Source organism: Gossypium hirsutum, chromosome A13 (genome assembly GCF_007990345.1).
Source record: "Gossypium hirsutum isolate 1008001.06 chromosome A13, Gossypium_hirsutum_v2.1, whole genome shotgun sequence".
In the NCBI taxonomy this organism is placed as follows: domain Eukaryota; kingdom Viridiplantae; phylum Streptophyta; class Magnoliopsida; order Malvales; family Malvaceae; genus Gossypium; species Gossypium hirsutum.
Window position 1 is genome coordinate 96208073 of NC_053436.1, and position 17618 is coordinate 96225690.

General features: G+C 31.0%; 2 protein-coding genes across 2 annotated transcripts; one reads left to right on the plus strand and one right to left on the minus strand.

Moving 5' to 3' along the window:
• Positions 1-508: 508 nt before the first annotated feature.
• LOC107895288 (H/ACA ribonucleoprotein complex non-core subunit NAF1) lies at positions 509-3829 on the plus strand. The gene is made up of 3 exons (XM_016820586.2): positions 509-1561; positions 2287-2364; positions 2518-3829. The coding sequence occupies exons 1-3, from the start codon at positions 707-709 to the stop codon at positions 3658-3660; spliced, it is 2076 nt and encodes a 691-aa protein (XP_016676075.1). The 5' UTR covers positions 509-706; the 3' UTR covers positions 3661-3829.
• A 95-nt stretch (positions 3830-3924) lies between these two features.
• LOC107895289 (F-box protein At3g07870) lies at positions 3925-6354 on the minus strand. Its single transcript, XM_041085342.1, has 2 exons — positions 4892-6354; positions 3925-4151 (listed from the first exon to the last, which is right to left on the minus strand). The coding sequence occupies exon 1, from the start codon at positions 5976-5978 to the stop codon at positions 5013-5015; it is 966 nt and encodes a 321-aa protein (XP_040941276.1). The 5' UTR covers positions 5979-6354; the 3' UTR covers positions 3925-4151; positions 4892-5012.
• Between the last annotated feature and the right edge of the window lie 11264 nt (positions 6355-17618).

The window sequence follows — 17618 nt, forward strand, 5'->3', positions numbered from 1 at the left end:
TTAAAAATTGATAAAAATCAGTTCAATTGTCGATTCAACTAGTCCATATTGATAGATCAATCGATTTTTTACCTCTCACTAGACCGATATCCCAATCAATTCTTAATCTAACTAGTCCATTCCGATTTAGGTTACATTGAATTTTGGGATTTGTATATATTTAAAATAACTTTTCATTTTTTTAATTTTAAATATTTTTATATTTTCATAATTTTAGTTTTTTAAAATATATTTTTTTAATTTTTATATTTTTATTTAAAATATGGAAAATATTAATTTTTAAATTTTTTATTTACTTTAAAGGATAATGATCAAATTGACAAAAAACTATAAACATTGAAGGATAAAAATATTATTTTATCTTTTTATAACAGCTACTAAAGAAAAAATTAGATAGAGAGACTAAGATTTTTAAATAAAAAATTTAAAAATTTAATATCTCAAAATTAAAGTATAAAGACTAAATTTTAAATATATTAAGAGTAGGTTTGACAAACTTAAACATTTTCGTTCTAAAGTCCCCTGCATTAAACAACGTCGTTTCGGTGGAATATGGTGTACGTTTTTGCGTCTTCTAAACCCTTATGTAAAACCCTAACTCTGCCACTCATTTTCTTTCCTATTATCATTCTTCCGTTTTCTCTATTTCCATTAGAATAGCAGAAAAATAAAGTATTTGGGGCGTTCTCTCTTTAATTTTATTTTAATGTTCAGCGATAATTTAAAGGAGTGGTTTGAAGGTTTCCCAGATTTAGATAGGATTGAGTTAGAAGAGAGTGTATTTGCCGATATTGATAACAGTATGGAGATTGGTAAAGAAGATAAATTTGACAAAACCCATGTAAGCGAGCTTGGCTTTAATGGGTCTGAGTCAGATTTTGATGGGTTCAAACCAATTGTTCATGGGTCTGCGCTGGTTGAAGGTGAGCCGGGCCGTGCGGTGAAGGTAGAAGAAGATACGTCAAAACCAGAAAGCAATCTGAATTTATCTATTGAGGAATCAAAAGCAGAAGATTTTGATGGGCTCAAGCCAATTGTTTGTGGGTCTGAGCCGGTTAGAGGTGAGTCAGGCTGTATGGTGAAGGTGGAAGAAGAGTCAAAACCAGAAGGGAATCTGAGTTTACCTATTGAAGAAGTGATTGGAAACGTTAGTTTGGTTGACGGATTAGAGAGTGGAAGTAGTAGTTCAGAGTCTGACAGTGAATGTTCTTCTTCTTCATCATCTTCTAGTAGTAGCAGTGATGATGATAATGACGAGGATGAGGAGGAGGAGGGCGAAGACGAAGAGGAAGAGGATAAAGAAAAAGTGAAGGGGGAGGCTAAAAATATGGATGGTGCAGATGAACTTGAAGAAGGTGAGATAATAGGTATTAATGAAGAGGTGGCCGTTGATGGAACTGACAGTGATGATGATGACGAGGAGGAGGAGGAGGATGATGATGAAGAGGACGGAACAGATGAAATCCTTAGTGCGTTAGATATTGAACTTGATGAGGTAGATGATGAGGAGGAAGATGCTGGTGCTTTGAGAGGTCCCATCAAGTCTAAGAATGAAGTTGAGGTAAAATTGTAGCTTTGGTTATATCTTTTAGAAGTTCCTTTTGTGCTTCTATTATATTCCTTATTGTTGTGTATTCATGTCATGTTTGTGTACTTTGTTAGATCATAATCGTGGTATCTTATCTTTATATGGATTTTTATATTTTAGTATTTGTTATATTGATTTTGAGATATTCATGTGTATTTGTATCATGTTTGTGTGCTTTTTATGTCTAATATTTCCAAGTCAAGCTGTAACGTGTTTCTTTCTGTTGTTTATTGGAGTAGTCTATAATAAGAGATAAAATCATTCTTTACTGAACTTTTGCTTGTTCAAAGATGTTTTGACATGCTTTTGGATGGAAGTTATTGTTTTTTGCTCTGCTGAGATTGCAGATTAAGTTCCACATGATGAAACCATGTCATATCTCTTCAATTTAATTGAGTCTGGCTCGTAGTGGATCTTTGCATCCATGTACTTTGATGTGGTAATCTTATATTAACCTTGTTTGCAATTGGAGCCCTATTTGGCTAACTTCGGCTGTATATTTTTAACCCATCCAAGCTCATGACCATTAGACTTTATTGCACTCTGATTCTTGCTTGATAGAGATCAGGCGTTTCATCGCACTCTAATCCTCTCTTGTCAACCGCAGAAACCTATATCTAGAATTCTCTCTCATGCACTCTTTAGTTCTGAACTATATGATTAAAGTAGTGCATAATAAATGCTGTTAAATTTGGTAGGTTCTTCCCCAAGTTCCACCACTGGATGTTGAACTGCAACCCCATCATCAGATGCTGCCTGTTGGAGTTGTTTTGTCGGTAAGGGCAAGTTGGAACCTCTGTTGCAAATAACAAAGGCCAAACCTTAAATTTTTATTTGAATTTTGTTAAACAATCACATAGCTATGTTCTCAGAGCTTGGTGATCTTTAATCACAAGGTTTGTCTAATGATGTTCCTTTCATTACTACAGGTGATTAGTACCAAAGTTATTGTTGAAGGAAGAGAGCAGCACAACCCTCTGAATGAAGGTTCGATTCTTTGGATTACTGCAGACAGATCTCCATTGGGATTTGTGGATGAAATCTTTGGACCTGTAAAGAACCCATATTATGTCATACGATATAATTCTGAGAGTGAAGTCCCTGCTGGGATCCATGAAGGCACTTCTATCTCTTTTGTCCCTGAATTTGCTAATCATGTTCTCAATGAAAAGAATCTTCACAAGAAAGGATATGATGCATCCGGTGAGAATGATGAGGAGTTATCAGATGATGCTGAGTTTTCAGATGATGAAAAGGAGGCCGAGTACAGGAGGATGCAAAAAATGACAAAGAGAGCCATGAATGACCAGAGAGTGGGAAACCGGAAAAGCAATAAAAAGAAAAATAAGAGTAAGAATGGATGTTGGAAAACTGGTAAGAACTCATCCCAGCAAACATCAACCGGAATGGGTCAGAATCAACATAATTTCACCACAATCTCAGCATCTTTGGTTAATCATAATTGTTCATCTTCTGTCATGGGAGAACAAAATTTTGTTGGTGGATCTGGCTTTGTTCCGCCATTTTCGGTCGTGCCACAGTCTTCTGGTATTATTACACCTTCAAATGGAGTTTGGACTAATGGAATGCCAGTCCGGCACCCACAAAATGCTATTTTTCCAAACAGGATTTCTGCAGAAGGTATGTCATTGCTCTCGCAGAATTATCAACAGCAGCCCATTCCTTTACCGACCCCAGCGATGCCAACCATGATGCCATATCAGCAGCAGCAATTTGATCCTAGTTCGAATACATTTCCTAAGCTGATCTTACCTGGTGGCCAGTCAAACTTATTTGCTGCACTAGCCTCTGCACCTTGGATGGGGATTGCAGGACAAAATGGAACATTTGGAATGGGCATGCAGGGCCAACAATTCAACAGTGCATTGCAAGGTATCTCGACAAATGGACCAACAATGGGTGGGAATTGTAAGTTGCAACCTGATGGTGTTCAAGGCAATTTTGAATCATCCCAGAACTTTAACATGGGTGCATCATCCAGTCGTGGAAGAAAACCATATCATCGAGGTCGTGGTCGGTTTACAGGTGGAAGGGGTCATCAGCGATCTTAATGAACTGCAATTAATAAGATCGGGTGGAGACACAAGCCTTCGAGAGTGATTTAGGTAAAACTATATATTTGGATTGTAACTTTTTGTTGAATGTTTGCAGTAGTGTTAGATTTAAGGTAATTAGCACTGCACCTTTTTTTTTTAAGATTAATCAAGTTCCAATTCCCAATTCCCAAATCTTTCATTGTCAAGCCAAAACTCAACACAATATGTAGTCATGTTGAGTACACTCAAACGATATATAACGGGAGAAGAGGAAGGCTGAGGGTAAGAATTATAATCATCCCATTTCTAGCTTCAACAATATACTTTCGTCGTTTTTAGTACTGAAACCTAATTGAACCAAAAAAAATTCTATATAAAATATTCAGCCTTTTGTATGCTTTTGCAAATATGGCTCATCAGTTTATTACTCAAACATAATTGAATAAAAAATATATATATAAAATAATCATTGTCTTCCCAATAAACTGATTTGTCTCTTCATTTTCCTGAAATTAAACATTGGAAATAAATACAAATTCAACACTGAAAGAAGGAAATTATTTACAAGTAGGCAGTTGCAGAAAGGGGAGTAACAAGTAATTAACTACTGAGTTTTACAAACTCGGAAGTTCACAACTTGGGACTTGGAAATAATAAAGCAAATTCCTAAGCTATGCCTCCAGTCACAAGTTAATTGATGGATCAGACCTACATATTCGTGTCTGAATATCTATCGGCATAGGTGTTAGACATGAGTACTTTCGAGAACATCGAAGAGTTTGTGTGCCATACCTGTAACCACTGTTTTACATTACCAGCACAATTCAATCAACAAAACCCATCAAGTTTTTATTCTTATGCTTGGGCTAATATTAGTTTCTCATTCAAAGATTGAAAACTTAAGGTGCTCAACTTAAAGAACTTTGGGATCATAATCAATTCTTGAATCAAACAAAAAAAAAATGGCCACCCCCCTGGAACCTAACTACAAATGCAAACTTTTGGTAGGGTTGTTAAAATTCTCCCATGTCTTAACCGAATCCTACCAGCTAAAGATGATTTCAGAACCGACCATAATAGATAAGTTAATGTATAGACTACAAAGCAATCGAGCAGATCAGACAAATGCATGTATAACCAGGAATGCTTGAGTCAAATTCAGTAAATTTTTTAGATTCAAATGGTTAAATGTATAGAGAAATCAACAAAATAGAGCATAGTTCAAAAAATAGCCAAGTGCCCTTGCCTGTTCTAAGCTGTTATCCTGCTCCCTCACTCAGAGTTCATTGCTTGTACATTCTTCTTACACAACTCGAACCATTGATTGCTTCATCATTGGCGGCAAGTTCGGTAAATCCATAAGCCGCTCACTCAGTTGAACGATTAGCATTACTCGCATAGTTTGCACGATTCTCAGTCATAGCATCATCAATTACTCGATCAAGTAACACTAGGCTCTCCGTATAATTACAAACATAAGTACGTCTGCCTTGAATTCCAAAATAATCGATTTCATTGCTCTCCGGATCACGGGAAATCAATCTTAGATTGTTATAAGTTCTCAACATCAAATCCCCATTTTTCCTAAACCCCAGAACCCTCGGCATTGGCTCCGTCCCCAGTTTTCCTAAACTGTACATCTTAGTCCATGTTTCTACGACACCATACTTCTTCATCACCCATATATCACACTCGGCATGTAAAGACCCCAACTCAATCACAGCAATTGATGACAATTCATCATATGGAATTACATAGATCTCTGACTGATGGGGCAAATTCCTCAATCTCTCAGGCAACATAATCTCTTTAAAAACATCATCCCTCATATCAAAACCCAAAATCAAAAGCTTACAACTATAACTCCCTTCATTATTCACTCTCTCATAAGCAATCCAATGAACAGTTTCATTCACATAAACCATGAAATCATCAGAATAAAGATCATATTTTGGTGGGGCTAATATTTTCCAGCAATTCCTTTTGAGTGAGTAAAGTTCAACCTCAACATACTTGTCTAGCACACCTTTCTTAGTGATTTTCAGAAGTTTATAGTCATTTTGTGCTGAATCAAATCCAAACCCAACGGATATTTTATATGGCAAACTAGACAAACATGGTTTTGGTAGCGTAATAGACTTCCGAATAATTGGGTTGCATAAAATGAAGATGCTATCGAAACTAAACTGAAAGTCCATCAAACAAAGCAACCCATTGCAAGCACCAACAATAGAATGATGGTTATCAAAAGGCATGTACTCTAACTGGGCGTACTTTCTGAATTCTTGGTCATCAGAATGCAGAGAGTATTCCACTTCATGGCGGCCAGTCATGACAAAGAATAGATTGTTGTCTTTTGTGCGACGAAGCTTTGACTGATGGCTCACATGGCTGGAAATAAAAATATGGGTTCTTGATGAGAGAATTCCAGGCTTTAGAAACACACATGCATTTCCCCAGGGATTTCACAGGTAGTTTACAGAAGATTTCAAGGAAGATTTCTTCAGGGAAATAGTATGGAAACATTGCTTGTTTTGACATCATTTCTGGGTCTGCAACACAAAGCTCTTTTTTTCTTTTTTTTCTTTTTGTTTAGGCCAAGAGAAAATGAGGGAAAAGGAAAGGAAAAAGGTATCTCTGTTTACGGTTCTTACTCTTAGGTGGATGATGTGGGTTGCTTCACCTCTCTTCTAAGACACCTTCCAAATTGATTCGTGTAAATTACCTACTCCATTTAAGCTTTACCGGCTTAAATATATTTTATATTAATTTCAGATCATGTAGATTTAATTCATATATATATATAATATTTCTATTTTTAATTAATGGATTTAATCTCTGTTTTGATTATTGGTTGAGTAAAATTTGAAATAATATTAAAAATCATTAAATTGGTGAATAGTAATTAAATCCACAATTTAATGGATACAAAATTAATAATAAAATTTTATTTAATTGATTTAATTCCTACTGTTTGAATTAGTATTAAAATTTCAAAATTTAAAAAGCATGAAAATAGAATTCATCAAATTAAACTATAAAAATAAATCTAAAACTTATGCATAGAATAGGAATTAATATATAATTTAACCTTTTATTAATTATTTATAAGAATTAATATTCAATGAAATTTTATTCAATACCATCAAATTTCAGTATTTAATTTTTTATATTATACTATACAAACTTAATCATATTTATATGCAATTTGAAAAAAAAATATTTTAATTATTAATAATGTCAATAGCTGATATTGTTTAACACATTGTTTAGGAATCAAATCATTATAGCACGATTAGATTAAGAATCGGTACAGTTCAAATTAAAGTTAACAAATTAAACTAACTGGACTAAACCTATCATGGTAGTTGCACATGGTGGGACTTGGAGACCCATGCATAAAATTGTGAATGGTGAGTCTTGAACTTAAATACCTAATATCTAGGGCTTCCGCCTTTGCTAATTGAGTAATTATTTCCACATTAGAGCATGAATTTTTTTATCTAAGTTAACCCTAAAGTTAACAATTGTTATCACATTGAGATTTAAACTTAAACAAAATATTTTACTTAAATCTGTTTGGGAAAAAGAAAACTGCATCCTTTTTAATATATAAAATCATATTCTCCCTTAATTTTGTCTTTTAGGTTAATCCTACTTCTGAGTAATAGACAAATCAAACCTAAAAAGAAAAAGAAATTCTATTTTTGCAATGTATCAAACTGGGATTTTCATTAGAATTGGAATATTGAGGTGACTTGACTTTTCTTTTATCCTTCCTTTCTCTTTTGAAATTACCCCCAAAGCTGGCAATCAAATTTCAGATTTTCAACTAAAGAATTTCAAGGTTGAAGGCCCAACCAATTGTACCTTCTTCAATTAGAAATTTTTAAAGCTACACATTTTTGTCTTTTAATTCAATGCTATCAAATAAGAGTCCAATTCAGTATTAAGTTAGATATCTAACCAATATTGACCCAATGAAAAGTGTTCATAGTTAGGTTAGTGAAACAAAAATGTGCTAATAATTAGGTAAGAAGATTATCTTAAAAATTTAAATATATATATTTAAAAATACTAAAATAAAAAATACATACAAATTCAACAAAATAAAATTATTTTTTTTCCTAAACACAAGATTAACTATTGAAGGTAAAAAAAATTTCCGGGTTATCAAAAAAACCTAATCTCTTTTTTATCGAAGACCCTAAAGAAATTTTTTTCTCCAAGCCGTTTATTTTTTATTTTTCGTTTTTTTAGTGGTGGTGCTAACCTTCGAGCTGGCTATCGCCTGCCTTTTTCATATCTCATCAAACCTTTCTTTCTTTCTTTCTTTCTTCTTCTTCTCATTCACTACATATGTATTCTTTCTTTTCAGTTGCAGACCTATTTTCTGGGTATTTTTGATGTCTTCATAAGTTGTGATGGATCGATGACAGTGATAGTTTTTCTTGAAAAGTGAGTAGCTCTTTATAGTTTTTCTTGAAAAGTGGGTAGCTCTTTATCAACTTTTTAATTTGTTTCTATTTTGAGAGTATTTTAAAATAATAGATGATTTCAGGTGTCGATTTGGACCCATGTTGTCTTAAGTTTTATATGTTTTTTTTTGTTTTTCTATTGTTTAATAAGTCCCCAGTTTTAGATGTTTTTGTTTGCTCTTGTAGCACGTTCTTTAGTCTTGCTTATGCATGTAATCTTAATTTTACAAGTGATTTTAGGGATTATTTTGTTTTCGTCCTTTCTAGTTTGGTGAATGCTCGATTCTTTTGTCGATTTCTGCTCACCGCTTTGGACCATCCGAAGTTGATTTTCTTATCGTATTAAGTGCTTGCAATCACTCCAGATACGTCGTACTTGAGTTGTGACAAAGCCAATTGTCAACATGTCATAATGTTCTATTGATGCTGAAGCTAAAGCCTTTGTTGTGTTGGTGGAGTTTGTCCTTCACCATTTACGACAAATGTTTGCTATTTTTTTCTCTGAATTGTAGATTCCATTAATTGAATAAATTAATAAAATTATCTTTAAAATGTTATGAATATCTTATTAAGTGGATGTCCATCATGATAAAGATAAAGTTGATATACTTTAAATTCTAATAGTTATTACAATTAGATCTCTACTTCTTTTATACTTCTTATGCCTATAAATAGAGACTATGATAAAGTATTGTAAATCATCCCTTTGATTAATAAAGTACATTCTCTATTGCTTTTATATTTTCTTTATTCTTTATTCTCTCTATCTCTTTATTTTATACCACGTTATTAGCACGATGATTCTCTATTTTGTTCAAAATCTTTCAAAGTTATCCCACAGATCAAATTCTTTTTCACCTTAAACTTTCATCCTTACAACTTCATCTTCGAGACGTTGAAAGATTCAATCTCAGAATGAATTATGGTTCTTATTCTCGATCTTTGATTTATTGTACAAGCATGCGTAAAGTATAGATTTGGTTAAATTTTTTTATGTAAAAGACATAATCTGTAATGACCCAAATTTTACGGTTATCGGGAAAGTAAATTTTCGGGTCTCCATTTCTAAAAAAATAGATTCGTAAATATTTATTAAAAATATTTACGAAGTCAATTGAGTGGTTAATTAGACTTTAATTAAGTAAATTTAGCTTAATTAAGAGTAATTAGTGGAAAGGATTAAATTGAATTAAGTGTGAAAGTTTAATTATAGAATAAAGAAAAGTGAAGGGACTAAATAGGAAATAAGCCAAAAAGGGGTGACAAATGTATGGTTAAAATAAGTTAAATGTGTACAAATATAAATGGTACACATGTATTATACATGTGTATTTACTTATTATATAAGAAAAATAATAATAATTAAAGTATATTATATTAATATTATTTTATATTAATTAATTAATTAATTAAAAGTTATGATAAGTGTAAGGTGATAAATTAATACATGTGTATTAATAAATATACACATGTATAAATAATAAATATTATAATAGTTTAATAATAAAATAAAGAAATGAAATAAAGAAATAAATGAAATAAAAGAAATGAAAAAGGAAAACAAAGCAAACGAAACAGAAAAGAACAGGGGAGAAAGAAAGGAAAGAAAGAAAGAAAGGGAGAAAAGGGAAAATCAAGGTTTTGAAGCTTTAAACTTTAATAGGTATGTTAATTTAGCCCTTTTTACTTAATTTTGATGTTTTAAAAGCTTTAGAACAAAGTTTTGATGAAATTAAGTTGATATTTTGAAAGTTATTAGATTTATAAATATTGTTCATGTTGAGTAAAATGATGAATTACGGGCTAAATTGATAGAAATTCAAGTTAGAAATGAAATAAGGATTGAATTGTAAAGTGATTCATAAGTTTTATGCTTTAAGGACTAAATTGAAAGAATTTTGAAATTATGGTTTTATGATGAAAAATAGATAATTATGTCTAAGTTTGGTTAAAAATTGAGTAGAAATAAAGTATGAATTAAGATAGAAAAGTAAGTGAATTTAGTTAGGATTAAATTGAAATTAAAAGTAGAAAATCAACATTTTGCACTAAGACTATTTTGGACAGCAGCAGTAGTCTAAGTTTGAAAAATCACCAAAAATTGTAGAAATTTAATTATAGGATGAATAAAATATGAAATTAAATATTATTGAGTCTAGTTTCTTATAAAAGAAACGGTTTAAGCAATTGAATTGTAAATTATGAGATATAATGAAATTTTGTGAGACAAGGTCAGAATGAATTCGGGTTCCCCTGTTCTGACTTTGGAAAATCACCAAAAATTGCATAAAAATAATTAGAGGGTTAAATTTATATGTTTAGAATCCCTAATGAGTCTATTTTTAGGAGAAATCAACGGGAATATTATCCAAGTTATGTACTGTGAGATAATTAATTTTTAGTGAAGAAGGGTCGAAACTGTCAGACAGCAGAATAGGAGTGAATTTAAAGAATAAACTTTACTTAATGGCTAAACCAAAAATTCTGAAAATTTTATGGTAAGAAGATTTGTGAGTCTAGTTTCAGGAAAAATTAACGGATCTTAATTTATAATTCTGTAACTCAAGATATAAATTATTAATGTATTAATGATTATGAATTGTATTAATTTCGTAGTCAATGTGGTACCAAAAATCTCGGCTAAGAAAGGACAAGACAAAGTCAACGGGAGTTAGCTCGGAAATTACGGTTTGTATTTTTATAACCCGAACTTAATATTTAATTATTAAATTTATTATTTATTATGTATGGTAGGTGCATTGATTAAATTATTTGAAATAAAATGAATATTGATTGAAATTGAAGAGTCAATTTGAATTGAATTGAATTGAATTGAATGGAATGGAATTATGATTAATTGAAATGTGTATTGGTTGGATATTGAAATATGAGAAATTGTGATTGAATTGAAAACGGATTTGAAATAGAAAAATTATTTGAATACCCTATTAACTAGTCGGACTGAGTCAGATATAGTTGGCATGCCATAGGATTTGGAAGTGTTCAGGCACTGAGTGTCATACTGGTGTATTTGGTTGGAATCCGTATATCCGCCAAAGTCCAAGTCTTGTTAATAGGGGTAAATATGAATATTAAGTAAAATTGGAATAAGAATTAAATTTCCTATTAACTTGTCGGGCTAGTCGGATATAATTGGCATGCCATAGGATTGGAAGAGTACGGGATTTATCGACTTTACCGATCGGGCACTTTATGTGCCGTATTTTAGGCACTTATGTGCTAGTTATTGTTACCGCTACTGCTACTGTTACCGATTCGGCACTTTGTGTGTCGAATATTTTTACTGCTACTGTTACCGATTCGGCACTGTGTGTGTCGAATATTGTTACTGTTATCGCTACTGATTCGGCACTTTGTGTGTTGAATACTGTTACTATTACTATTACTATTCCGAATTTGTTCCAATGAGGTACTTTGTGTACCGTACTGCTACTATTACTGTTACTGTTCATGTTTCCGCTTCGACCGATGAGGCACTATGTGTCGTACTAGTGTGTTGGTTGGATCCGTGTATCCGTCTGAGCTCGGGTCATGTTAATAGGGGTAAATAAAGGTATAAAATAACTGATTATTACTGAATAATTAACTGTTACCGGATAATTGACTGTTACTGGATATAGACTGTTACTGAATATTACTGAATAACTGATTGTCACTGAATGAATGACTGCTACTGAATAACTTAATAGTTACTGAATATCTGATTTTACTGAATAATTGATTGTTACTGGATAACCGATCAATTGATCGATACTGAATAACTGGTTATTATTGAATAATTGATTGTTACTGAATAACTGACTGTTACTGAATAAATAATTATTCTGAGTGTTAATGAACATTACTGATTGATTAATTGCTATTGAAAAATAATAAATGATTTGAAATTTAAAGTAGACCAAAACATTGGTTGGAAAGTGAATGTTTGAATTCTCATTGAGTTTGAATAGTTCAATATATATAAATTAATATGTTTTATAATTGTTTAAGTGTTCAGATTATAGAAATACCACTGAGTGTATACTCAGCGTACGGTTTGTTTCCGTGCGTAGGTTAAGTTAAGGCTAGACTGTTGAATCAGCATTCCAGGCCGATCCCAAATTCAATGAGGTAAAGTATGTTGAGTATTGATAATGGCATGTACCTAGGATGTTTAATGAGAGTCATTTAAGTTGTAAAAGTATTGATGAAATAAGTAAATTATGGTTGGCAACGGTATATAGTATAAATTTTGAAATATAAAAAAAAATTCGTATTGATTCTAAATTAGTTCCAAATTGAATTTACTGTCCATATTGGACCGCGAGGGCCCATTAAAGGGACGACATCTTAAAACTAGGATGAGTGTGAATATTTATTTTAATTAATGATTGAAATTGGACTGTACTGACTGGTAATGTCTCGTATCCCTGTTCCGGCGACGGTATAGGGTTAGGGGACGTTACATAATCGTTGATTAGATATGTTTGCTATTAATATTGTATGTTTTCTCTTCTTTTTTTTTTGGTAAATCATTTTTTTGAATTTTTTTTAATTAAGTTATATTATGCATAATATTTAGATGTTTTGATTATTAAATTCTTGTTATTAAATATTTTTGAAATTTTAATTATGGTGGAAAGTGTTATTAACCTACCATTGTTGATTAAAGGAAAATTTGATAGGATCTATTGAGTCTTATTAACTTGCTAATGTTGAATGATTGTATAATATATTTTAAATTGAACTTATAAATATTTTATTAGAGAAAGATAAGATTTTATAACATAAATGTGGTATTGAAATTTGGTACAATGTGTATCGGATGATTTTCAAGTATCGTACATGAAAATTTTGATTATTTATTAAATGATTTTTACTATTAGATTATAAATGTTATTACGAAAACAAAGTTATTTTACTATTTATAATAGTGCTCATGATAATAGTCAAGGTGATGACGATGACGTTAAAAAACTTCAGGTATATTTTACTTTGTTTTATTTATTATATCATGTTTATTATAATTGAAGACTAATCATGACAACATGAATAGATAGATTTTGATTTGAAATCTCATGTATGTTTGCGATGGTGATTATGGAATAAAGAATATATTGGGATGTCTATAAGTCCGTCCTACTAGATTTGTTACATTCCCTGAAGCGAGTATAAACATAAAGAAAATAAAAGATATATTCATGGACCACTAAAAGTGGGAACATAGTAATAAATAAGATAACAATGAGAGTTCTCAAGATAACTTTTTAAAGGGTAAAGATAAGTTATGTTATCAATGTGATATGAAAGATTATTGGTCACATATGCGATGTATGCCCAAATATTTTATCTCTGTTAATATTCTTTAAGGAAGGATATGAAAATGTAGTAATGAATTTTACCATTACAGATAGAAAATATTTATCTTATTTGGTACAGGAATAAACAAATATATTCCAATATTTGATAGTACAAAATTAGTTGAAAACTCCAGAAGAGCTAATATATCAATATCTAAAAAGTACAGAGTTTGTAATGGTTAATGAATTAGTTTTAAAAGATATTCATAATGGATCTCATATTGAGATTGTGAATGAAGAAAACATTATATTTCATATGAATCAAAGGAGGATTGGGTTATTTATATTTTAAATTGAACTTGGGACCTCTCTCACTCTAAGCGAGAATCATACCACTAGACCAAATGCCTTATATTTGAAGATTTTGACATATTTCCTGAAGCGAATATTACATATAATTATTTGAAAATTATATTTATTTATTGACTTAGTAGCATTATAGACTTCATATTGATTTAGACATTTTCAGTAGTAAATGTCACGATAGTATTTATATGTGGATACAAAATAAAAAGAATGACAATACAATTATCAATTGTCAAAATTTATATTTACATTATCAGTACAATTGAAAAACATGATAAAGTAAACCAGCAGTTTACTAATATAAATACATTTACTATTTTGCATGACCAGTTAAACCATCCTAGATCATATACGAAGCGAAAATTAATTGAGAATTTATATGGACATTCATTAAAGAACGAGAAGATTCTTTAATTTAAAAAATTCTCATTTGTTATTTGTTCTCAATAAAAGTTAATTCTTAGAAACTCATTAGCTAAAGTTGAAATTTAATGTCTTGTATTTCTAAAATAAATAGGGCTCATTCATCCACCATGTGGATGGTTTTGATATTATATGATTTTAGTAGATGAATCTACAAAATAATCACATGCGTTATCAACTCACAACTTGTCGTTTGCGAGATTACTTGTTTAAATGATTAATTTCAGATTATGCAATTAAAACAATTCATCTTGCTAATGCTGGTGAGTTTATGTCACAAACTTTCAATGATTATTGCATGTCAATTGGAATAAAATTTGAACATCCTGTAACTCATGTTCACACACAAAACGGTTTAGCTAAATCGTTTATCAAACCCCTCCAAGGCTCCAACTAATAGCTAAACCATTACTTATGAAAACAAAACTTCCTATTTCAGCATGAGATTTACATGTTGTAGGCATCCAGCTAATAAATTATACATACTCCCCATTACAATTGATTTTTGGTCAAGAGCCAAATATTTCACATCTTACAATTTTTGGATGTATGGTATATGTTCCAACTACTCTAACACAATGCGCAAAGATGGGTCATAATAAGGCATGGGGAATATATATTTATATGAGTCTCCTTATAATATTTTTGAGCTATTAATACAATATTTAGTTATGACATGAGTTGTCAGTTTTCCTAACATTAGAGGGAGATGATAAAAAGTTAGATTAATAAAGTACTTGAAATGAATTATCAATATCTAAGATCCTTGTACAAAGTAATGTGAACCAAAAGTTCAACAAATAATTAATTTTACAAATCACCTGTCAAATTCATTAAATCTCACATAACAGCTAAAAATACTCCAATACGAATTGATGTCCTAATAGGAAAAACTGTTAGTGCAAAAGAAAGTAATCCATGGTTAAAGCATGAAAGACCGGTTGGTTCTAAAGATAAAAATCCTCGTAAAAGAAAAGGAGCAAACATTTAAGATGATCATATAGTAGAAGAGGGGGTTCCTGAAGAGACCCATGACATAACTAATTATAAAACTCAAGAAGAGATTTAGATACCTAAAAGTGAAAATGAAAATGATGAAAATAAAAAGATCTCGATAAGTTATGTCAATACGAGAAAAAGATGGAACCGAAAAAAATATAGTTGTTGACAATAATTTTGCTTATAATGTTACTACTGAAATAATAAAGGAAAATGAGGATCCTGAGCCTAAATCTATTCGGCAATGTAAAAATAGAAAAGATAAGCCAAAATGGAAAGATACAATTTAAGCAGAATTGAATTCACTTTCTAAACGTGAAGTTTTTAGACCTGTAGTCCAAACAACTAAATGTGTAAAACCGGTAGAATATAAATGGGTATTTGTGCAAAAATGAAATGAAAAAAAATGAATTCGTAAGATATAAAGCACGACTTGTAGCACAATGATTTTAGCAAAGGTCCGACATTGATTATGAAGAGAAATATTCTTCTATGGTGGATGCAATCATGTTTAGATATCTTATTAGTGTGACAGTACGTGAAAAACTTGACATGCATCTAATGGATGCTGGTACAGTCTATTTATATGGTACACTTGATAGTAAAATTTATATGAAAATCCTTGAAGGATTTAAAATCTCAGAATGATATAAAGTTTCTCGAGAAAATTGCTTGATCAGATTAAAGAAAAGTTTATATGGATTAAAACAATCTGGACGTATGTGGTACAATTGTCTTAGTGAATATTTGTTAAAAGAATGTTACAAAAATGATCCAATTTGTCCATGTGTCTTTATAAAAAGGTTTGGATAAGATTTTGTGATAATTGTTGTTTTTGTTGATAATCTAAATATTAAAAGAATTCTTGAAGAGTTTCAAAATACAATAAATTGTTTAAATGAAGAATTTGAGATGAAAGATATTAGAAAAACAAAGTTTTATATTGGTTTACAAATCAAGCATTTAAAAGATGAAATTCATGTTCATTAATCAACTTATATGAAAAAGATATTAAAGAAATTTTACATGGATAAATCACACCCATTAAGTACTCCGATGGTTATACGATCGTTAGATGTCAATAAAGATCAATTTCGTCCTTGCGAGAATGATGAAGAGTTTCTTGGTCCTGAAGTACCATAACTAAGTGTCATAGGGGCATTAATGTATCTTGCAAACAACACAAGACCTGATATAACTTTCGTTGTAAACTTGTTAGTAAGATTTAGTTATTCTCCAACACGTAGGCATTGGAATTAAACATGTATTTAGATATCTCAGAGGGACCATTGATATGAGGTTATTTTTTTTCAAATGATTCAAAATCCCTATTAGTCGGCTATGCTGATGCTGGATACTTATCAAATCCACATAAAGGTCGATCTTAAATAGCATATTTATTTACATGTGGGGTTACTGTCATATCATGGCATTCAACAAAGCAAATATTACTTGCCGCTTCTTCCAATCATGCTGAAATAATTTCAATGCATGAGGCAAGTCGAGAGTGTGTTTGGCTAAGGTTATTAACCCAACATATCCAGCATATATGTAATTTGCCTTTACAGGAAAAGATGTCAACTATCTTATATGAAGATTATGCAACATGTATAGCTCAATTGAAGGGTGGTTACAAGAAAGGTGATAGAACGAAACATATTTCACCAAAATTATTCTTCACCCATGATCTTGAGAAAAAATGTGATATAAATGTTCAACAAATTCGTTCTAGTGATAACTTAGTAGATCTTTTTACTAAGGCATTGCGAACTTCAACATTTGAAAGACTACTACACAAGATTGAAATGCGTCGACTCAAAGATGTAGTGTAATGTTGCTATCAGGGGGAGTCTAAAAGCAAGTTGTACTCTTTTCCTTTAACCAAAGTTTTGTCCCATTGGGTTTTCCTAGAAAAAGTTTTTAACGAGACAGCTTGTAATAGAAGATTGTATAGTCTTTTTTCTTCATTAGGTTTTTTTATCCCACAGAGCTTTTCCTAATAAAGGTTTAATGAGGCACATTATCTACCAATGGACATCCAATGGAGAGTGTTATGAATATCTTATTAAGTGGATGTCTATCATGATAAAGATAAAGTTTTGATATACTTTAAATTCTAATAGTTATTACAATTAGATCTCTACCTCTTTTATACTTATTATGCCTATAAATAGAGGCTCAGATGAAGCATTGTAAATCATCCATTTGATTATTAAAGTACATTCTTTATTCCTTTTATATTTTCTTTATTCTTTATTCTCTCTCTTTATTTTATAATAAAAAAATATTTTTCCTTAAAAATATGAAAAAAAAACCCTTAAAATTCAAAACAAGAATAAAAATTAAAAAATATATAGGTGTGAACATAACAAAATTGACTTGAAAGCGAAACATATGATGTGAGATC

Excerpts from the sequence above, each read along its gene's own strand:
- LOC107895288 (XM_016820586.2), top strand. The coding sequence starts at position 707 with ATGTTCAGCGATAATTTAAAGGAGTGGTTTGAAGGTTTCCCAGATTTA. Across the intron at positions 1,562-2,286 it reads AGTCTAAGAATGAAGTTGAG|GTTCTTCCCCAAGTTCCACC; the intron begins GTAAAATTGTAG and ends TAAATTTGGTAG. Across the intron at positions 2,365-2,517 it reads CTGTTGGAGTTGTTTTGTCG|GTGATTAGTACCAAAGTTAT; the intron begins GTAAGGGCAAGT and ends TCATTACTACAG.
- LOC107895289 (XM_041085342.1), bottom strand. The coding sequence starts at position 5,978 with ATGACTGGCCGCCATGAAGTGGAATACTCTCTGCATTCTGATGACCAA.